The 23,688-nt window shown below is 46.8% G+C and overlaps 1 protein-coding gene across 2 annotated transcripts in view; it reads right to left on the bottom strand.

Annotated features, from left to right (window-relative positions):
* Positions 1-23,688, bottom strand: part of F12 (coagulation factor XII) — a 119,467-nt gene that overhangs the window by 52,407 nt on the left and 43,372 nt on the right. Inside the window, exons 6-10 of one of the 2 annotated variants that reach the window (XM_086931800.1) lie at positions 21,739-21,870; positions 10,905-11,009; positions 8,286-8,460; positions 6,658-6,764; positions 5,928-6,246 (exon numbers count right to left, since the gene is read on the bottom strand). In XM_086931800.1, coding sequence (XP_086787926.1) covers positions 5,928-6,246; positions 6,658-6,764; positions 8,286-8,460; positions 10,905-11,009; positions 21,739-21,870 — 838 coding nt within the window. The remainder of the gene's footprint in view (positions 1-5,927; positions 6,247-6,657; positions 6,765-8,285; positions 8,461-10,904; positions 11,010-21,738; positions 21,871-23,688) is intronic. The other variant, XM_086931801.1, reaches the window with a different exon arrangement.

Here is a 23,688-nt window from a genome sequence, read left to right as displayed (position 1 = left end):
GACCTCGACTGGTACGCATGGGACTATCAGATATGGGGCTATGCAAACGACGATGTGGTCTCGCAGGTACCTTCATGCATATCATCTGGGAGTGTTCACACATTACCACTTGCTGGCGCAAAATATATGACACCCTACATTAGGTACTGGGGGTTTCTCTGACACCGGAGATGAGGAGGTGCCTCTTGAATATTTGGGAGTCCACTGATCTAAACGCCTCACAGACACAATGGGCCACTCTGGGTTTCATGTTAGCCAAAAGGAATATAGCCCAGTTGTGGGGTGCAGAGCAACCTCCCACCTTGGAAGCATGGGAAAACAATTTAGACTGGTGTATGTTCAGGGAAAAAAACAACTAATCTTGCAAGGGGATGCCCTCTGAAGTGGTCGCTGGTCTGGGGGCCCTGGAATCGCCACAGAGGAGAAATTTGTACGCCACCCAGAAATGTTGTTCATGATGACCCCCCCTGCCCGTGAAGTTCCCTTTCATTTGTAGGTATTGTTTATCCTGTGACCCCCCCCCTTGTAGAATCTGCACCTTTGAACGAACCTCTGTACTGTGTCTCTTTGCTGATATCTTATTTAAAAAAAAAGAATCTATACTAATATAATAAAGAGAGAGCCAAAACCTTTGAGGCGGGTAATTTCAGGAACCACAGCGCCAATCACAACACCCAATACAGCATTGGAAAGGGCAGTTGCAGCAGAAGGACATAGGCTATGCAGACGCCCACCATAATCATTTAAAAGGTAAAAGAACCGTGCCAGCAAAGTAGTCCCTTGTGGGTGTGTCTGCGTTGTGCTGGGGGCATGACAAACGCTGGGGGCGTGTGGTACGTTCCGTCCTTCATGCCATGTCTCATATCGTGTGCTGGGGGCGTGGGCGTGTGCGAGGCGCGGAATTACGGGAAAAAAAGCGAGCGTTGTGCCCAATATTTCATTGTTTTTTCTTCCCAGGTTCTGTACATTCCAGCTCCAGGTGTCCACCCTGCTCCCTTTAAATACCCCTGCACCCCATAATCATAACCCACCCTTACTCCTTAAAATACCCCAACACCCTTAAACACTAACCCATCTTAACCCTATAAATATACCCTGTACCCCAAAACCTATCCCTAAATCTGAAAAATACCCCTGTACCCCAAAACCCAAACCTAGCCCTGAACCCTATAAATACCCCTGTACCTCAAAACCCAAACCTACCCCTGACCCCTAAAAATACCCCTGTACCCCAAAACTCAAACCTAGCCCTGAACCCTAAAAATACCCCTGTACCCCAAAACCCAAACCTACCCTGAACCCTAAAATACCCCTGTACCCCAAAACCCAAACCTAGCCCTGAACCCTTAAAATACCCAAGTACCCCAAAACCCAAACCTACCCCTGAACCCTAAAAATACCCCTGTACCCCAAAACCTAAACGTAGCCCTGAACCATAAAAATAACCCTGTACCCCAAAACCCAACCCTAGCCCTGAACCCTTAAAATACCCCTGTACCCCAAAACCCAAACCTACCCCTGAACCCTAAAAATACTCCTGTACCCCAAAACCCATACCTATCCCTAAACCCTAAAACTACCCCTGTATCCCATAAACCAAAACTATATCTGAACCCTTAAAATACCCAAACACCCCAAAACATTTACCTCAGTACCCCAAAACATATACCCCTATACCCATACTTACCTTATCCAAACATAAAAAAACATGCTTATACCATTCATGCATTTACAACAAATTTCGTTGTAAATGTATGCGTGGTAAAAGCATATAAAATGTAATGCCATGTGTTATAATGGCATTGCGGAGTCATGGTACTTTCGTAATGAAAGTATGCGGAGTGATGGTATGCGGAAAGAAAGTTGCGGAATAATGGGTGTTTACCCTCCCCCGGTAAGTACATTGGTGGCACGGCGGCCCACATCTCCAGCAACATACTCATATTTTTTCACCACCGATTTGAAAAATGCACAGGCCTCTCTCATTGATGGCCAGCACAGACATACGCTTTTAGACACACCTCCCGCCACAAGTTCTAGAATTGCGAACTTTAGAGCTGGGGAGCTACGTTCAAATCTCGGGATCAGCTTAACATCCTGTGATTCCAGGCAAATTGCTTTGTCTCCCCGTGCCTACCACAAATGAATGTGTTCTTCTGTAATGTAAATTGTGCTCATGCCATGTTGTCGAGTTCGCGCTATATAATATTGCAAGGAAAAATAAAGTAGGGAAACTCGAGTTAACACACTACTGAACGCGCACTCTTAAGTGCATCAGCAGTGCACTGTGAATCGGAGCGTTTCACAGGCCTGTCACAGATAAGAAATGCTATCAAAACGAAATCCTACAAAACAATATACTACTGGCAGGCAGCAATTCATACCCGGACAACGTCGGGACGGGCTGCTAGTTATTAATTAAAAAAATCAATATCCTTCCTCTCCCCTGGATTCTTACTGTTCTGCAGCTCTTACACAAAAAGGTTTTGTGAAGTAGCGGGAAAAACATTTTGGAAAAGCTAAAGCCCTTTATCGTGACATTGAGCAAATGACTGAAACTCTTGCCCCTTTCTCCTTGTACTTTGTGCGTTTTCCAGTATTGATAACCCCACGCCAGTAGATGTGCCCCACTTGGTATTATCATGTTCTTCAGTGCCCTGTACCCCACAGTGCTTAATTTGAGCCGGTGTTTGCCGGTGCTCAGTAATGGCATTAAATGTTCAATGCCAGCTCATATGACAGTTCACCACAAGATAGAGCTGTTTGTCTAAGGTTGAAGTGAGCATACCATCAGCATGTTTCACAATAAATATACAGGGGAAATTAGTAATATCAGCGCGTTCTGACCAAATTATTGCACTTCTAGGGGAGTGATGATTAAAAGTGGCATTGGTGCTCGCACTCTGCAGCACTGGCAGCGACAGTGGGTGGTGCAAACTGCAATAGCACCTCATGATATACATACATTACATTACTTACATTTTTTCAAATTAAGCACTGTCTGTATCTCAATCCTTCCGCCCTGTGCACCTGCAGTTCCTCCTCAAGCTTGTAGCCCTTCAACCCCCCCCCCTCCCCCCCCCCCCGACAAGCATATTGACAATCCAAAGATCATGATGGTAAATATATATATACCTAACTATAGATGTATTATTCCTAACTCTACATCCACATACCCTGAATATAAATATATATTTTTGTCAAGGTACATGTATGTGGAGCTAAGTATGGTAAACCTACACTTACCTGTATATTTTTACCTTCATGATATTTGGGTTGTCGATGTTTAGGTCATGATATTTTTGCAGGACAATATTTGTCCATGATGTTGTGGAACAATACCGCCACCCGTGGTGGCACTGCACTGGGACACTGCTGAGGTTAGTCTCTGTGTACCCTGTGGTTTCTGACATCATTGGAGACACAAGTAAAAAGAAGATGCAGGATACATAATTCAGCCGGGGTTCCATCAGCTGTCCTCCAGAGCCTATTTGGTTGCAAGGTAGGTTTTTTTTTTATCAAACCAGTCAGCTTGCCCCCATGCATCTGCCTGGGATTTGGGCCTGGCCACCTCCAGTATAGAATATCTACCAACTTGTCCCAGGGCTGGGGGGTAAGATTCCATTGCTGGGCCTTGAGAGCCCAGCCCTGCCATAGGGTCAAAGTGGTGGCCCACCCACCTGGTACTTGTCCTCTGGTCCCATTTTTGCCCACCTCTCTCTGTCCTCCTCCATTCCTAGGCCGTTCACCCCTTTCTTCTCTGTTCCTTTCCTCATGTCACTGTTTCTTTGTCACTTTTATCTCTTTTCACCCTGGCAATCTCCTCACGATTGAGAGTGCCTAACCGCTGGTTGCATTTCTGACTTTTAGATCTGCCCGCCTTGTTTTTTTTACCTAATTAATTGTTATTTATTTTTTACGCTGATTTTTTAAAATTCTTTCCAGTAATTTACAAGTTCACAAGACCAACTGATATGAACAGATGCTCACAGAAGTTGGCTGAGTGACAGTCAGTTGTTTCCACACACCACCTCCCTCACACATATTCACACACATACAGCACCACTACACCACTGAACACACATGTCGACAACAGCAGTGCACACACACAGAAAGTGCAGCATAGGCAGGGGTTGAGAAATCATCTCAAACTGACAAGGAACATAATCCCCCTATGCACCAAAAGCTACCCTACCTGACAGGCAGGGGTGGCTGGTAGGGGGTAGTGTTGGTGGGGGTGTCAGGAAATAAATAAAAAATAAAGTGTATAAAATAAAGCGTACCTAGTGCTCGCTATTGCCAGCCGTTGTCTCTCCTCAGCAGGAACAGGAAGCACCCAGGCTTCCAGACCCCCCTGGCCAATCAAGACATTGCAATAGCAGCGTTGTGATTGGTCTGAGAGCTGTGATGCCGCACTCAGAAAGGGAGTGGAGGCCTGGGCATGTTCCCAACAGCCTGGGTGGAGAGCATGCAAAGTGCGCATAACTGTTTGGCGGATCCGAGACGGCCGGTCCAACAGTCATGCGCACTTTAGGTGCAGCGGTCACTCCTTCCTGTGATGTGGGGAGCCCAACCCCGTCCCGCCCTAAACTGACGAAACTGCAATACTAAAAACAGAATGATAATAACATCCGGTATTATCATATTCTTTTTTCCTTTGTACTGCTTTAAAGCAGTAGGGCAACGCTCCTCTGTCTTAGCAGAGGAGCCGCCGCTGCCGACAGGTATAATGTGGCTATATGGAGGGGACACGTGGAGAGGTAAAAAGTCCATTTTAGGAGATGAAGACCTCTTCCTGCTCAGTGCACCTGTGGTGGGATAGGGCCAAGCGGGCGGGAACTACAGGAGCCACAGTGGGACAATATAAATGGCAGTTGAAGAGATGGGCCTGTGGCACTGAAACAGCGGAACGGGGAGGGGGCTTGTGGCCTAGTTGGCAAGCAACGCGCAAAGTCACCATTCCAGCAGGGGCCGCAGATTGCCCATGTGGCTTTGTATTGGTGGCATAGGTAGGCACAAGGCCCAGGCACGAACGAGCGTTATGTGGGCAGGCACAGGCCAAGACGAAAATAATTTACTCAAATAATCTAAGACTGGAGATGGGAATAGTGAGCGACAGTGTCTTAAAGTACCCAACGAAATTCAACGCATACTCCCCTCCCGGTTCAAGGACAGGATCATTACTATTAATAACTCCAGTCCTGGATAATTTGCTGGTTCCATTAGCTTCTATATTCTGTGGACTCATGATATCAATATGAATGGTTTTAATGGGGGCTAAATATAAACATGTCTTTCCTCTCATACTTGAAACATTTTTTTTAAAGGGTTGCATTTGTATACATTTGTTTATTTTAGATTAAGAAAATTGGAACGGATTTAGGAGAGGTGTGATCATCCAGTCACTTAAATTATGTTTCCTATCAGAAAGTGCTGGGACTGTTCCAAGTGAAGTATTCCGATCCTGCAGAGAAGTGTTGCACCTATTGCCTATAAATGCAAGTCGGTCCTGAGGACAAGTGCCAGCAGAGTCCTTATAAAAGCCTGCCAGCCCTGTGGAGAAGTGATGGTACTGTCAGTAACTTGCATGGAAGCAAAGCTGGAAGATGCTGACAGTACCTTTGTAAAATATAGCAACACCGCTGAGATGTGCTGGTATTGTCTTGCTGTAGATTGACAGCCCTACTGAGAAGTGCTGGTACTGGCCATTGCTGGTGAGAAGTGCTGGTACAATCCATTGCGATCGCAACCTTGGTTGAGACGTGCTGGTGAGGTTTGAGCAGGAAGGTGAGATTAGGGTGTCCATAGGGTACATGAATGGGGAGGATGGCTGGCTGTACAAGATGGGTGAAAGCATGAGCTCATGCAATGGTGCACCAGACAATGCGAACAAGATATTGATTACATTTGGCAAGGGCTGAACTTACATGATCTGCAAGCAGTGGGCTGCTGTCACTACCCAACAGGGCGCGATGAGCGTGCCCCCGCAGAACTGCTTTCCCAGGTAGAGGGCTGCCATGTAGGGGTGAGAGCCGGGCAGTGCCACCAGACCTCCCACAATGCGTGATGTCATGCTTGGGCTCTTCTTGTTACGCTTCCCACAGCTCGGAAGTGACGTCTCGCTTTTCACAAGTGGCTCAGGAGTCCCAGCAACAGTATCGTTCGTGCCAGGAGTGGTCTCTTTCGTCTCAGGAGCAGATCCTTTCGATCCAGGAGGGGTCTCTTTTGTCACAGGTGTAGCTTCCTCTGGAGGGAAAGAGAAATCAGTCTGTTGTGCTTCGAAGCAAGAAAGAGGGGTCCTTTAACTCACACCCATCAAGGTCAACATTTTCCTTTCCACTGACACAACTGACCAATCCCTCTCTAAAATGAAGTAGAGGATCCATTTCCCTCCTGCTCACTCAAAGCTCTCCATTAGATTTATCTGATCTCTACTCTGCATGTTTAGATGCTAACTAGTCTCCACCCGCCGTGAAGTGAACTGCTCTACTTTGGTCCTCACGTGATAGCAATCATTTCTTGGCAATCCTTCCAAGATGGAACCCACACTTCACTTCTCACGTGATGGGGTCTATCCTTCTAACCTGCAGATGCAATGAGCTCCAACCTCCTGCCGCACTATGCCACACTCAGCCCTTCTCCCTCCATTGAAGGCACCCATCCTACCGTCTGTCACGTTGCATTTTGGGATGTTGCAGTGCTCCCAGCTAATGCGATGGTCTTTAACCACATAGCACCACGGCTGGACGTCATTTCCTGGATTCCTGGGGAGAAAAAAGTGCCAACAGAGTCAGTTATAGATGACAGAACTCGTCTAGGCCTTGCTACTGCTGATCCCTTTCCCAAAACATGACAGCAGGTCAGACAGATAAGATGGCTTCTCATGCTCCTACTATCACAGCTTTTAACCTCCTCACTTGTACTAGAGTGCCAGGAGTAGAATTCGTACAAGGCCTCCGGTCAATGACCTTTGAGGTTGGGGCAACCCTCACGTCTACAACCTATGAGGCTCTTTCTTTCTGCTGACATGAAGCACCCTCTGTGTTCTGAAACACCTACATCGATGTACGAGGGGTATTATGATGCTTGAAAACCTCATCTTGATATGGGTGTCCCCTTCCTTTCAATGGCCCAACTTTTCTACCTCAGGTCGTTCCCCTTTATTCCTCTCCAAATCTCCTTTGCAATATCTCACAAGGAGTAAGGGTGGTGCCGCCTACTCCCTATGGATCATGTGAACTGTGGTAGTGATGTCAATGCTTCCCTTCCGTGGATGACCTACACTGCAGATGGGGTGGGCTCCACCACTTGCAGCCGCTGATTCCCCATGAAAGATCTCACCTGCAGTAGGGGTGAGATCCGACCACCCGCACCCGCTTGTTCCCCGTGAAAGATCTCACCTGCAGTAGGGGTGAAATCCCACCACCCGTACCCGCTGGTTCCCAGTGAAAGATCTCACCTGCAGTAGGGGTGAGATCCGACCATCTGCACCCGCTTGTTCCCCGTGAAAGATCTCAACTGCAGTAGGGGTGAAATCCAACCACCCGCACCCGCTGGTTCCCGGTGAAAGATATCACCTGCAGTAGGCGTGAGATCCAACCACCCGCACCCGCTGGTTCCCGGTGAAAGATCTCACCTGCAGTAGGGGTGAGATCCAACCACCCGCACCTGCTTGTTCCCCGTGAAAGATCTCACCTGCAGTAGGGGTGAAATCCAACCACCCGCACCCGCTGGTTCCCGGTGAAAGATATCACCTGCAGTAGGGGTGAGATCCAACCACCCGCACCCGCTGGTTCCCTGTGAAAGATCTCACCTGCAGTAGGCGTGAGATCCAACCACCCGCACCCGCTGGTTCCCGGTGAAAGATCTCACCTGCAGTAGGGGTGAGATCCAACCACCCGCACCTGCTTGTTCCCCGTGAAAGATCTCACCTGCAGTAGGGGTGAAATCCAACCACCCGCACCCGCTGGTTCCCGGTGAAAGATATCACCTGCAGTAGGGGTGAGAGCCAACCACCCGCACCCGCTGGTTCCCTGTGAAAGATCTCACCTGCAGTAGGCGTGAGATCCAACCACCCGCACCCGCTGGTTCCCGGTGAAAGATCTCACCTGCAGTAGGGGTGAGATCCAACCACCCGCACCTGCTTGTTCCCCGTGAAAGATCTCACCTGCAGTAGGGGTGAAATCCAACCACCCGCACCCGCTGGTTCCCGGTGAAAGATATCACCTGCAGTAGGGGTGAGAGCCAACCACCCGCACCCGCTGGTTCCCTGTGAAAGATCTCACCTGCAGTAGGGGTGTCCGCCCAGTCCAGAGCCCAGTGCCGCGTCCACACTGTGGATGGAGAGCTCATGGAACATGATGTCAGAGTTCCACGGCAGACAATCCAGGCCCGAGGCGGTGGTCTGTGTCGTACCCCTGTAGGATGCACCGTTCCCTGAGTAACAAATCTCCCCGGGATCTGCGGAGTAAAATTCTATTCAGTTATGATGTACTGGGAATGGCCCTTCCTCTTTCATGTTATTACCAAATTCCGAAATTCTTTCCATTTCTTCCCTGTATCTCATGTTCAGCCCCTTCGCCCGTACCTTGCGGCTTCCCCAGTCTGATTTGCCCGTTGCCCTTCCTTACCTTCCATTGCTTCTCTAAATAAGCCTGTTCTGGTGGTACCTCCTTGCCTTGGGGTCCTCTGATCTCAGGCACCCCTCTGGGCCCTGACCTCTCCTGCAGCTCGGGCTTCCCTCTCTCTGGACCGATCACACCAGCAGCGATGGCCATGGTTGACACTGACTGGCTCCAGACCAGCAAGAGGAAACTTTGATTCGGATACAAGGGAGAAAGCTGTGACGCATCCCTGCTCCTCGGTGCTTTCTGCGGCCTTTACTTCCTCTGCAGGTGGCCGCTAAAAAGAGCGTTCATAAAGGATGACACCCAGGGCACAGCTGACCTTTCTGTTCACGTCACCGTCAACTCAACAGGTCCAGAGACAAGGAAAGCAAGCCTATGAAGCAGCAAGAACTCAACAGCTTCAGCGTCCACTTTTCCTGGCTCCTCTCTCTTCTCTGCACTCCTTACCCCTTCGAGAACACCCCATTCTCTCCCTCTCATTCCTCTCACTGAAAGTCACGTGCACACATCGCGTCACTCCGTGATCCGGAAGCAGAGCAGTAGTGCTGCTGACCAGGGACAAAGTTGATGGAAGACACTACCTACGTAAGCTACTGTTAGGTGTCGCTCTAGGTCACAGAATGTTCTTGTGTTTCGTCTTCATATCTACTCACCTTCCCAACCTCCATTCGCTCGCCCTACCTGCCTCTCTTTCTACACTTATCTCCACCATATCCCGGGCCAATGGAATGATGCGGCTGGAGAGGGCTAAATTATGCAGCAGGGTTGAGTAAATTATGCGGCATTTAAAGGCAAATTATGCGACACAATGCAACACTTTATGCAAAAGTATTACTTCATTATTTTATCATTTTTAAACTTGGTCAACACTGTCTGGGCATTGGTTGCACCTTAGTGCTACAATTTTAATACCCAAATAGAGCACCAAGCAACAGAAAAGTGACAAGCCCAGCTTTGGGAAGGGCGTTTCACTGCGCCACAACGCATTGCTGCCTTTTTAGTAACTTTTGAACTGTTTGATCTAGAAACAACTTTTTTTTGCTAAAATCTGCAGATTTTGCGGCAGATGATTGGTTGTGTGGCAAATGTAGAAAATCTATCATTATGCAAAAATTGCAGCGGTCACACAATCACATAATTCCAGTGGCCCTAACCATACCTGTCCATCTCTACCCCCTTCTCATCCCTTGCCTATGTAAGAATTTATGCCCCTATTTATTCCTCACGTCTCTCAATCAATCCTACTCTTCCATCTCCAGCCTCCCCCCTTCCTCCCCGATTTCCTTTCTCAGGTCTCTCCTGTCTCGGTCTTCAATCCTCCTCTTAATTTTCTCACATTAACACCTCATGTTCCCCTCTCCTCTCTAACAAGCACCCCCTCCTGTCACTTCTCCCACCTTCCTCCCACGTTTCTCCCTCTCTTCAAGCTCCCTCTGCACTCCTCTCTGGCAGAGGTCATCGTTTGAACTTGTCTTGCTAGCTTTCTTCTTACTCTCTCTTCTCCTTTCCTCTGTTCCTTCTCACCCTTTGCTCCCTGCTCAACAGCCATCTCATTCGTCTTCCCTCTTACATTTTTCTTGTACTTATTTCCTCCTTCTTTCTCTCTACCCCTTCTCTCCTCGTTTCCTTCTCTGTTGCACTACTTCTTTTCTGCCCTCTCCCATATTTTTCTACCTCTGCCTTCTTACTCACCTTGTCACTGTATTTGCATCTGTACTCCATCCTCTCCATTTCCCTGCGTCTCACCTTTCATTGTCTTTGCCCCTGTCACTTGCCCATATTCACACCTCCCTGTGTTACAGTCAGTGTCACTGGAATTATTAGGTGACATGACTACTGGCTTTCCACATAATTAAGGGTACACCTCTCTTGCCACATAACACACCATCTGCTACACAATTTGCGGAGTTCAACAAGAAAATGGTTGTTTCTAGCTCAAACGGATCAAAAAGTATTTAAAACGTGCTACATGGTTGTCCTTCAGTAGCAGATCACCTTTCAATTCCTGAGTGCTGTATTTTTTTGTTTAACTGGTGCTAATGAGGTAAAATCTTTGTTCAGACACTTTTATCATGTGTTAAAATAGTGAAATAACACTGCCACAAAATGTGCCGCTTTTTGCTGCATGATGTATTTTATTGATACATAATTTATCCAACTCTATTACATAGTTTGATATTCAGTTGGTTATATGTTATCTTTTTTGTCCGCTATCTTACCCCCCTTCCCCGTTCTTCTGCTTTCCCATCTCGTCTGGCTCTCTCTTGTCCCTCTTACCTATGTCACAAAATTTGCCTGTGTACTCTTTGGGGCAGCCGCAGACACGACTTTTCTTTGCTTCCCAGCAGTGTCCTCCGTTCAAACAGGGATTCACATCACACGCTAGAAACAAAAAAAAACAGAAGTGGGGCTTATGTCCGATACAAATAAATGTAAATTGGTCATATGTAAAACCAAGTCAAACATTTGCTTTGGAAGCGAAAGAAGACGATGCCAGCGGAAGCGGGCGAGGGAGTGTAGACGGCTCACTCGTCTCTGGCAGAGCTCTTTCTGGGGCTGCAGCATTCTTTTGTAGACTTCGCAAAACCGCCCTATTTATTAATGATGAATTAGCCATCAGGTGCCATCCATCTGATGGTTTTGGACCATACCACTAGATGGCGCCAGATTTCCTGCTGAACTTTCCTTTCTGAACATTTTGGGCATGATTCATAAAGATTGTGCTATGAGCAGGGCCACTTGAATTTTGTGATTCTGCGGCCGCAGTGTTTTCTGCATACATACATATGTGTCACATTGCCACACAGTCCACCATCTGCCGGGTCTGTTGGCTTAGTGGACTAATGTCTCCCTTGTAGGCTGGGCTTTAAGTGGGCCGGGTCTCACCGGGTCTAAGCACCGGCAGTTTTTTAAAGGGAGCCTCCATGTGGGTCTCTATCGGGCTCTGTTTTGTGCCCAGCTGGCACAGACGGTCCGTTTTTTTCCGGACTGCAGTGACAGCAGGCCCATCGATGTGCGCTGCTCACTGCTCACTTCTCGCTAGTGGAGAAGTGACAGCATGACGTCATGCCAGGTGAGCTTTGTAGGGGAAGGGAAATCCTTTAAAGAGTAATTTTCTCTTTAGATTTCCCTTCTCTTTTTGAAACTCAGGAGCAGCAACATTGTCGTGGTGTCACCAGGGCTTTAAGTGGAAGCTTTTTCAATATTATATACAAGCCATAGTTTCGACTTATCTTATGCAACTAACAACCATTGACAGCCCCAATAGTCCTGACTTGTTGCAGGTGTGATGTTACTTGTTGTAGCATATACCTGGCTGCAATGACAAACAGCAAAATACAAGTCGGATGGCACACTATGCTAAGCACAGATTTTTAGCTTATATGTTTTAAAAGCCACGCCCTTAATTACATTTGCCACGCCCCTATGAGAGACCCCCACAGTTTTTTCATCCCACTTAAAGTCCTGCTTGTGGGGTCTGTGTTCGACCTCGTGATCAATGGCTCAAATCTTGGCAGGTCCACTCAGCATTGTATTCTTCTGAGATCGAAAAAATGAGTACCATTGAGTTGAGTAACAATAAACATCTGTCATTTAGCGCCAAGAAACCCTTGGGTGAACGTGTGCTCTACAAATACACGTTATATTACCTGTGCATAACATCTCCTTCATAATCTGTAGATAGTAGCGCATTTTTTTCTATTTCAAACGGATCAAAAGTTACAAAAAACACTGTAGCACAGTGACGGCTCTGCACATAGGTTGTCTGGTCACCTTTCAGTTTTTTATTGATGAAACTGAGTGCTAAACTGGTACTGAGGTAAAACCTTTGCCATACAGTCAACACTGCTGCATAATTCAGGTTGGCACTGGCTATGAGAAGGTGTGCCACGGTTTTGTAGTACCTCTGGCTTACGCCTAAATTCTAGAAATAAGCCAGAAGTACATTTGTCTTACGAGGTCCTTAGATCTCAAATTCCAAAGTAAGCCGAGATTCTGCAAGAGTAAATGACAGCTAAATCTTTGTGAATCGGGCCCTCTGTTTTCAACACTGAAGCAGGTGCTTATCCATTTAGGACATCACTTCAGTTCCTTGAACCATTCCCCACCTTAGCTTCTGAGACAATCTGAATCCACAGCCAGACGTCCAATTGATTTTGATGCATTTAATTATAATACTGGTATGGCCCTCTTAGACAGCAGCAGCCGCCATAAACAAAGGGTGGTAAGGCGAGTGGGATCGCGAGGGAGGTGACATTAGGGGGGTTAATACAATATAAAAAATATATAAAACGTGCCTTTTGCCACCGTGGCCGACTGCCTCCAGAATCGCGTTCGCCCACTCTTCTCTTCCTGGGTCCCAGCAGTCCCTGGGACCCAGACTCCCATCCAATCCCCGTGCTGCAGAACAGCGTGTGGATTGGTCTAAGCAGGCAGGGAAGATGTCGTGCTCAGACCGGGGAGTCTGTGGGGTTTCTCAAGCCCGGCTGCTGAATGCAGCCGGGCTGTTGAAACCTAAGTGCGCATGTGTGTTTTGGTCGGCCTAAGACGACCGGCCAAACACCCATGAGCACTTAGGGAGTGGAGTGCACGTAGCACTCCTCCTCCCCCCTCCCATGCTGCCCAGCTCCTCCCAACACCGCTGGCAGAGCCGGCAAATGTCAAATAAAATGATGCAAGAACAGTTTCTGGCTCTTAGCCAGGCAGTGAGGCGACGCTTCTCCGCCATTAGTATGAGCCGCCACTACTCTTAAAGTGTCAATGTACTCGATGGGACTGGGACAAAGGATTTGTATGCACCGAATTCCAGGTGTTGTGCTATTCGGATGTATGACGTGACAACGCATACTGTTACCACGCATACCTTTACAACGCGGTATTTACAACGAATACCGTTACAACGCATAGCGCTTAGAGGTGCTGGATAGTGGTAAGTATAATTTTATATTCCAACTCCAGTCCCCGTGGACACTAGGGAAGGTGTTGGATATAAAATTATACGTATTCCCTATCCTAGAGCGCCCCCCAGCGCAATGCATTGTAATGGTATGCGTGGTAATGCCTGCGTTCTAATGGTAGTGCGTTGTAAAAATTCAGTTGTAAACGTTGCATACCGTGCTATTCACAACATTTGGTAGATTTGCCATTTTATTTGCCTCTAACCCGTGCAAAGTTTTTCTGAACATCGCATAGTCATTTTTCATTGCATTACGAGATCAATTTCTCCACATTGCGAGATCCTTTTCACCACATTGCAAGTCAATTTTCACAACCAGCAAAGACAGCTCCAGATGGAAAATGCATGTCGACTTTTTCCCCAAGTGTTCTTTTTGCAAAGGGTTTCTATGTACAATGGCAAATGTATGCATCATTTATCTCTGTAATTTTACTTTATGCTACATAAGTACTTGAAAAAGACATGATTTTCAGGCAAATGTGCGATAGTGTAAAACACTGCACCTCAAAGAAGATGCAAAGTGTTCCACAGAGATTCATGAAGATATCAAGACTTTGCATCTGTGCAAACCCCTATTGATGATTAACAGTTTCAATTTTTTGTAAGATAATGATTGGTTCGTCTTCTTTTATCTTGTCTGCGAGTGTCCCACAGGGGTATTAGGTTTATATAGCACCCAATAAAATATCACCCCAATAAAATCCCCCTCCCCTCCATTTTAGAATTTTTTGTGTAATAAATAGAACCTATTTCAAGCCCCATCCCTGCCCCAAAAATGGGTCATAGTATGCAATTTTTGGTGCCTTATGCACCAAAATGCACCAAACGCTGCATGTCCCAGTAATTACGAGATCTTTCCCCCCCAGTAAATTCTGGCAGGTTTGACATGCCGAAATTTCACAGGATGTGTGGACTTCCTGCACAGGGTAAAATCCCAAAGTAATAAAGCACACGATTCATGAATCAGACCTCTGCACAAATACGGGTTTGTACAAAGATCGAAATGTTCCAGCATGGCGGGAGCAGTTGAAGGTTGGGTTGTTAGGGCCTACACAGGAGGTACACATCTCACTAGCAATGCGTCCCTGAATTTTGGAATTTCTGGTCTTGGTTTCAGGGAAGACAACAGATTTCTATGGGATACTTATCTAGATACCAGTGAGCCAAGATACCTAAAAGCGTTGTGGCGGCCGTACTGTGAGAAGTAGATAATCAATTGAATTCAGCTCTTCCATCTCGGTCGCTGTTGATGGGACATGCCAGTTGATGAGATCTATAGTCAGTTTGGGACAACAATGAACATTTTGGAGTCCATTAGTGTGTTTCCTTGGTGATTGGTCTGTGAGCAACCTCAGTAGCCCATGTTTCCTTCCAAAATGGCTCTTGTTGTAGTAGATATGTACTGTTTGCATATAGATTGCTGGACTTTCCTAAAGTATTTTAAGGTACATTATCCATGATAAAAAAAACGTTGTAGGCTTGATCTTTCACAGATTTGGTGCTTCTGACTTTTTCCTGTAGAATTGTGACTTTGTAGAATGTCTTGATATACCAGGATCCAGAAAGAGAGAGTGTGGATGCAGGCGATAAACCACTATTCTTTGTGTTAGGGAAAGATCACAACCTCAGTTTTAGCCACGTTGAATCCAAACCAATGGTGTGTTACTCAGGATACTAGCAGGTTGAAGATGTTGTTGAGACCGGTGGTGGCCAAGGACCAGTCTCGCGTGACATGGAAGTACAGTTGATTATTATCGAAGAACTGTTGACAAGGCTGTTGTGGGACAGTTAGATATAGATACTAAAAGATATTGTGGATATCATAGGTCAGGGGTCTTCAAATGGGGGGTGTGCCCCCCTAGAGGGCATCAAGTGATCCAGGGGCAGGGCCAGGCTTTGGCCAAAAGAAGCATTAGGCTGATAACAGTTCTTTGTTTTAAGCGTTGGGGGAAAATGAGCGCAGTAAGCCACTCTGTAATGAGCCATCACTAGCTTATTTTGTCATTTATATCCAAACTGGGGAAAATGGTAACAGAATTTAACTGCAATGTTCAAACATGTATCGTGTTTAAAAAAGTCGAGATATATTTAAAAACTGCCAGTTTAATAGAACAATTGTGAAAATTCTGAGAGAGGCCGATGCATTTGATTTCTTTACTGGGGGGAGGTGCAGCATAAAAAAGTTTGAAGACCCCTGCCATAGGTCCTCGGGCAACACCCCATAATGAGGTGTTGAAGTAAGTAATGAAGCCAGCTTATGTAGCAAAGGCACACTTGCAGCAGAACGTTCAAAATTAGAAATGTGCCCAGCTGGCAACATTTCTTGTCACTCGTGTGAGCTCCTCTGTTAACCATATACGACTCACTCACCTTTGGTCTAGTCCGTCTTGAAGCTGGCATGTTCTGCACACTTGCCGATGAGTTACATAGATAACTTAGTTCACGCCACTGTGGGATAACTACTACCTGCTTTTCGGCTTTTGTGTTAGGAGTCATTATTTTGTCTGCGATATGCCTACAAGTCTTTACACCAAACACGCCATGAGAGAAAAAGATAGGTATTTTTTAGAAAACCATCTCTACCATCTCCCCTCCAAATATCTTTTTCTTCTCCTTGCCCACATGTGATCTTCATGGATCATCCCATGGGCACGTTGTCACCTAATGGGGCGCTTCCACTAGCAAAAAGTTTTGTCTGCCTTCTCAAAGATGGCAGCTTCTTTTCACCTAAGCCGTCTGGTAAACAGTGCTATCACAACAATGGTTTATAACAGTCTGGTACATTCCCTAATCAAGCGTTCAGTTTGTTTGCATGCTTGTCTGTCGCACAGCAGTACCCACGCCAACTGTCGTCACTTTACCTACGTTGTGGGCAAGAACCTACCTCTCTGTTTTACCTAACCACATAGTTCAAGCACCAGTCAAAGGCAAATATTGAATTTTGCTGCTGTTGAGTTTGACAGAGAGTATGCAAAGCCAAACCCTTACCTCACTTCCTTTTGAAGAACCAATCTATTTCCTCCCAAGAGGAGAGAAATCATCATCCATTTCACAGCTTGTTTCTGCACTCCGGCCAACTCACTTAACCTACCCATAGTTATCAGGTGCCCAGAGCTTAACTTGAAAAGAACAGATGATGGACGGAATTCTGAACAAATCAAACATTCACTCCCAGTCACAGATCTGGGTTAAATCCATTTTTTTTGCTCACCATGCCATTCCAGTTTTGACCCAGCTATATGCAAATCAGTCTTGATCCTGCTGCCCATAGGAACAGTCCAACCTGAACTGCCAAGCCAGGTTCTCCCTGGACCAGAAACAAGCATCCTGGGGCCAGTTTCAGGGTGTCACCCATCATCAGCCAAGCTATCTTGAATCTGGTGGCATAGCGAACACGGAACCAAGTCTGGGCATACTTCTCCCACTTTGGGTGACAAATGCAAAAAGAAGAGCGGATGAACAGAATGCTGAACAAATCAAACATTCGCCCCCAGTCACAGATCCGGGGCGGCCTTAGGCATGTGCAAGCTGTGCACCTGCACAGGGCCACCAAACCCCAGGGGCCGCCACGCCAATATATATCCTTAATATAATAATCCTCTGAGGATGGATACATATTTGCGTGGTGGCCACTGGCAGGGATTTGGCGGCCTCCAGCTCTGTTCCACTTCCAAACACCCTGACCCCCACCTCTTCGCTGGCCTCCCGCTCCGCCCCACCGGGACCCCCTCTTCCGGGGCCCCCTACCTACGCTCCCTGCCCAGGGCCACCATGAGCCTAGAGCCGCCCCTGCACAGATCATGGTTAAATCGGGGTGAGACAAAAACTTGGGGGAATCTGTGCACTGAGACGAATCCAGTGGTTGAGACTCAGAATGCTGTCTGTGGTAATACTGAGCATGTAATTTCCATACAATACAATATCGGTAATTCCTTGTGAGGTATAACAGAACTGGTTTTCACCTGGAAAATGTTGAAAGTAAGAACTGCACAGTGGTCCAGGTAGTAGTTGCAGTTTATTGTATGGTTAGTTACAGAGGTGATGAGTAGGAAGTAGAAAGCCAGGAAGTAGGTTGGTATGAGGACCCCACCAGGAGCAGCTTCCTCCACCTCAGCCAGGAGTCAACTGACTTACATGAGTCACCCCACATTCTGTGACAACATTCAACATACTAAATGTCCCCAGACTGAACAAAGAGGGAAGACTGGGTGTGAGTGTTTGATAGGTTCACATGCTCTGTCCATTACCACCCCCTTTTGTACCGCTTTTGGCTGCCATAAGTGTGGCAGGGTATGCTCAGACGTGAGTCCCTTGCTCACTTTGCCACTGGATTCAAGCAAGCCGGGCTGAAGACGGCTGGAATGCCAGAAACCGGTCCTCTGAAGCTTGTTTCCGGTCCAGGGAAGGCATGGCTTTACAGTTCGGGCTGGACTGTTCCCATGAGGCACAGGGTCAGACTGATTTGCATATAGCCATGTCTGAACTGGGGTGGCAGAGTGGGCTAAAGAACGGTGATGGATTAAACCCAGATCTTTTGACTGGGTGTGAGTGTTTGATTGATTCAGATGCTCCGTCCATCACCACCCCCTTTTGTACCGCTTTTGGCCGCCATAAGTGTGGCAGAGTATGCTCAGACGTGAGTACCTTGCTCACTTTGCCACTGGATTCAAGCAAGCCGGGCTGAAGACGGCTGGAATGCCAGAAACCGGTCCTCGGAAGCTTGTTACCGGTCCAGGGAAGACATGGCTTGGCAGTTCGGGCTGGACTGTTCCCATGAGGCACAGGGTCAGACTGATTTGCATATAGCCATGTCTGAACTGGGGTGGCAGAGTGGGCTAAAGAACGGTGATGGATTAAACCCAGATCTTTTGACTGGGTGTGAATGTTTGATAGGTTCACATGCTCCGTCCATTACCACCCCCTTTTGTACTGCAATCAGTCATAGTCATTTTAAAAGAAGACCAAGGAGTATATGCTGCATGTAGTTCCAAGTACAACAGGCAGAAAGAGTATATAATCCCTAATTGCTGTCTGATGAAAGCTGGCGAAGAATGAGGATACGAGGTTGTCAAACAGGCGCATCGGAAAGAATAAAGAAAGCCGCCGCCACTCACAAGATGGCGGCGCGCATTTGACGCTATGCTGGATGGCTGTCGGCACGAATATGCACCAAATGTTGCAGCGCAGTGTTACTGACGTGAAAGAAGAGAAGCACGTCACAGGAGAAGTCCACAGAAGCACCACAGATGTCAAGATGCAGGTAGGACTGCGCGCACTGATCCTCGTACAGCGTATTTGAATTTCGCAATTAACTGCCAGTAAGCAACAATGCAGCAATCTCCACAGCACTGCGTCACCCTCAAAATGATGAAGTGACAGCGGTTAAACTATCACTGGAGCCAAGAAAACTGCGAGTAGTAAAGGCTTACCTCTAAAGCTAAAAAGGATTAGTGGGAATATTTATCCTAGCGGTGTGAGTGAAAAAAAAAAAGTTCTCCTCTTTAAAATGTCTTAATCAAATAACGTGCTTGGAAAGTTCTCAGACTCGCTGATATGAAGGTCACAAAGCACCTCATCAGTGGTACCAGTGCTGCGTCTGTAGTGACAGTTGATAAAGGAATATAAACGCTGCGGATGAATGACATTACAACGCATGCTTTTACCACGCATGCTGTTACGACGCAGTTTTTACAACGCATGCTGTTACAACGCATAGCGCTTAGGGGTGCTGGATAGTGAATAGTTTAATTTACTATTCCAACTCCAGTCCCTGTGGATAGCAGGGAAGGTGTTGGATAGTAAATTAAATCTATTTCCTATCCTATAGCGCCCCACAGCGCAATGCGTTGTAATGACATGCGTTGTAATAGTTACGTCGTAAAGACACTGCGTGGTAAAAGTTGCGTTGTAAAGGATGTTTCCCCAACGCTGCTAGCCTCAGATAAAAACAGCAAAATCATGTTGTAGGAAGAAATATGAAGCGCCTATGGCAGTGTGTCCAGAATGTGTAATTCAATTCCCTAGAATGACACATAGGAATAACCAATGTGACACAAAGCAGGGCAAACATACAGTAAATTGTTTGAGGCATTGTAAAAGAAGGCAGTTAAACTAGCATGAATCAGGGAACAAAGTACATGTGCCTTCACTGGGCTAGGAACACAGGAGCCAGAAGTAGAAAAGGCGCTGGATACATATAACATCATGAAGCACAAGCAGCGAGAGACTCAACTAGCTTGAATGAAGTGGAAGACTGGCACGCCCGAGTTGAGGCTGACCGGTATCTTTTGGTCACTGGTGGGGCTGAGGCAGCCAGAAGATAATGCGTAGATGTTACAAGCTTGGGTTAAATGATGAAGTTGCAGTATTGAAAATTTCTTAATGGTTGTAGAAGAATTTCTAGAAGAAGGTTTCTTATTAGTTGTAGAAGAATTTCTTTGAAGAGTAAGTCCAATAAATTTGAAATGACTCAGGGTTAGAAGACCAAATCATCGCCAAAATGTTGAAAGTAAGAACCGGTCAGTGGTCCAGGTAGTAGCTCCAAGTTGTAGTTTATTGGCTGGTTAGTTACAGAGGTGATGAGTTGGTAGTAGATAAGCCAGGAAGTAGGTTGGTATGAAGACCCCACCAGGAGCAGCTTCCTTTAGCTCAGCCAGGAGTCAACTGACACATGAGTCACCCCACATTCTGCGAGATCATTCAACATTCTAAATGTCCCCAGACTGAACAAAGAGGGAAGACAGGGTGGAAAGGAGGAAGACAAGAAAAGACCATACAACAGAACTCATAAAGAATTCCTCAGAGTGGCTGTTCAGCCAGAGTGCACTGTGGGTTGTAGGTCTTGCTCTAAAGTATATTTTTTGATGTGCCTCCTTTTTATCAAGTAGTTTTGTGAAGAAGCCAGGGACAAGCCCCTATGCCCACTGGAGTGTCACTTTTTTTGATGTTCCAGTGACGTAGCGCCATTTCCCTTTTTTAAATGGTGCCAAGCCATTTAACGTGGTTTAACGCCACCTTGCAAATATGCCCCTTTCCATAGCAGTCCTCTATAGCAAAGGGGCGTGCAATGGGTGTTGCTGTTGGCGGTCCACCGCAACACCCATTGCTTTTTGACGCTACCCCAGATTTATACGGTTGGGAAAGCACGAAAAACAGCGCCATTCCAACACCATGGATTATCAGGTTTAGAATGGCGATACGAGGAGAAATTATTGATTTCTCCTTGTTTTTTACTCTTTACATGTGTTTTGTATTCTGCAGCACGCATGGAAAGAGCAAATTGCTATGAATGATTGTTTATGTGCAGGAAGGTGTCCCTTGTGCACCTAAACAATCGCTCCTGCAGCGCAGGCACCCTAACAATATGGCTGCAGAGTGCCTGTGAGGGCCCTAGGCAGCTTTTCGTCGTACTAGCACTAGAGGAAATGCAGGGGTGCGCCGTATTCTTGTGAACACTGCGCATCCCTGCTTTTTTAAAAAGTCGGAGCGTGGCACTGCTGAATTTGGCACCACTCTGCGCTCCGTCATTATTTTGTAAAGATGCCCCCAGTGCTCGACATATGACGTTAGTTTAACTGAGTGACTGGGGTAAAAGGTTTGTAATTAGGATGGGGTCATCTACCATAGTTAACGCGGTCTTTGGGACTACAGTCTCGGATGGATGTTTTTATGGAAGAGGGAATTATGTCTCGCTGCTTGAAAAAATGCAGAAGTAACAAACTTGAGTAAGAGGCATTGCTTTACTCAACTCATTGGTACTGATTTAATCAACCTCCCAAGGATCAATGGTTAAATTAGCCCTGCCTAGATTCTAACCTATAACCTGCCGGTCTCATGGGGGACGCTCAGCGCAAAGAGCTATGTTAGATGCCTGAGGCGCCTGGCAGGCTGCTCTGAAGCCTACATCTGAAGTTCCTCCTTCATGACCTTAAGGGGAGCATCCTTTTGTGGCTACTAACACAAAGAATGATATTGCATGGGCAGAGAAGGCCCTCCAAATGGACAGTCGCAACCTTTGTGAGTGGCCCCGCACATGCCTATAAGGGGAAAACCCCAGAATCCCTTGAAAGCCCCATCGAGCTCACCAGGCATCACCCTATCAGAGATACCCCATGACAGGCTGGGGGAGAGGGTCTCTCCGCCACCCGGACCTACCTTTGACGTTGGTGCGTTTGCAAGATGTCCCCTTCCGGTTGCAATGGCACTCCTCCACATTTGGTGGCCTGGCCCTCATCCAGCGCTCCTCCAGGTCAAAGTACTGCAGCAGCTGGGCGTCAAAGCACATCTCTGCAGAAAAGAGAGGGGGAAAAGACAGAAATGGGCAGTGCCTGAAGCTTGGAACACACATCTCTAGTAAGGTTCTTTCTGTCACCCCTTTCACTGTGTGTCCTCAAAATGAGAGTTGAAATGATTCATCCAAGAGACCGGCACATACGGGGCCTTCCAGTCCTGCTTGGGATCAGGAAAGCTCACATCAACTTTCTGAATATTTATTTATTTTATTTATTTATAAAGTTTTATATAGCGCGAACAAGATCCCGAAGGATATCAGAACGATTAGGGTTCTGTCTGTCCTAGTGCCTGAATAGAGTCCTGCAAAGCCATGGTTCTGTCACACAATAACGGGTAAGGTTTATCCTCCAATTGAGCTTTGTATGAAGTCCAAAACTCTATTCAAAACCCCAAATTGAGGTGTGGTTATGATCAACCCCCTCGCTCAAGCTATGTCCTAAACCCCAAATCTAGTCTCTCTCACTGGATTAGTTCAGCTCACCTGAATGGAAATGTCTCCCTCTCAATCCTGACCTGCTTGGCTCCTCGCCTGTCTAATAGTTTCTTGCTCTAAATCCTTCTATTTTTTTAATCACACCTGTCTGACAGTGTCTCCCCCTGTATCCACAGATTAGTTCACCTCAACCGTCTGGCAATGTCTTCCTCTGTAACCCCAAATCTAGTCTCTCTCACTGGATTAGTTCAGCTCACCTGAATGGAAATGTCTCCCTCTCAATCCTGACCTGCTTGGCTCCTCGCCTGTCTAATAGTTTCTTGCTCTAAATCCTTCTATTTTTTTAACCACATCTGTTTGACAGTGTCTCCCCCTGTATCCACGGATTAGTTCACCTCAACCGTCCGGCAATGTCTTCCTCGGTATTTTTAGATTAGTTCACGTCACCCGTCAGGCAATGTCTCCCTCTTTTTCATTGGGTCAGTTCACCTCACCTGTCAGGCAATGTCTCCTCTGTCTCAATGGATTAATTCACCCCAATGTCTTCCTCAGTATCACTGGATCAGTTCACCTCACTCGTCCAGCGATGTCTCTCTCTGTATCACTAAATGAGTTATCCTCATCCATCAGGCAATGTCCCTCTCTGAATCTTTAGATTCATTCAGCTCACAGGCCTGGCAAGGTCTCTCTCTATATCATTGAATTACTCCACCTCATGCAACAGGCAATGGCTCCCGCTGTATCTTTCGATTAGTTCACATCACCCATCCAGCAATGTCTCCCTCTGTATCACTGGATTAGTTCCCCTCACCCGTCTGGCAATGTCTCCCTCTTTATCACTGGATGAGTTCCCCTCACCCATCTGGCAATGTCTCTTCTATATCACTAGATTAGTTCCCCTCCCCCGTCTGGCAATGTCTTACTCTGTATCACTGGATTAGTACCCCTCATCCGTCCAGCAATGTCTTGATCTGTATCACTAGATTAGTTCACCTCACCTGTCTGGCAATGTCTCCCCCTATATCATTGGATTAGTTCACCTCACCTGTCTGGCAATGTCTCCCTCTGTATCATTGGATTAGTTACCCTCACCTGTCTGGCAATGTCTCCCTCTGTAGCATTAGATTAGTTCACCTCAATGTCTCCCTCTGTAGCATTAGATTAGTTCACCTCAATGTCTCCCTCTGTAGCATTAGATTAGTTCACCTCAATGTCTCCCTCTGTAGCATTAGATTAGTTCACCTCAATGTCTCCCTCTGTATCAGTGGATTAGTTCCCCTCACCCGTCAGGCAAAGTCTCCCTCTGAAGCATTGGATATGTTACCCTCACCTGTCGGGCAATGTCTCCCTCTGTAGCATTGGATTCGTTCACCTGAGCG

This window comes from Lissotriton vulgaris, chromosome 7 (genome assembly GCF_964263255.1).
Source record: "Lissotriton vulgaris chromosome 7, aLisVul1.2, whole genome shotgun sequence".
NCBI classification, from domain to species: domain Eukaryota; kingdom Metazoa; phylum Chordata; class Amphibia; order Caudata; family Salamandridae; genus Lissotriton; species Lissotriton vulgaris.
This window is presented reverse-complemented; position numbering and strand designations above follow the sequence as displayed.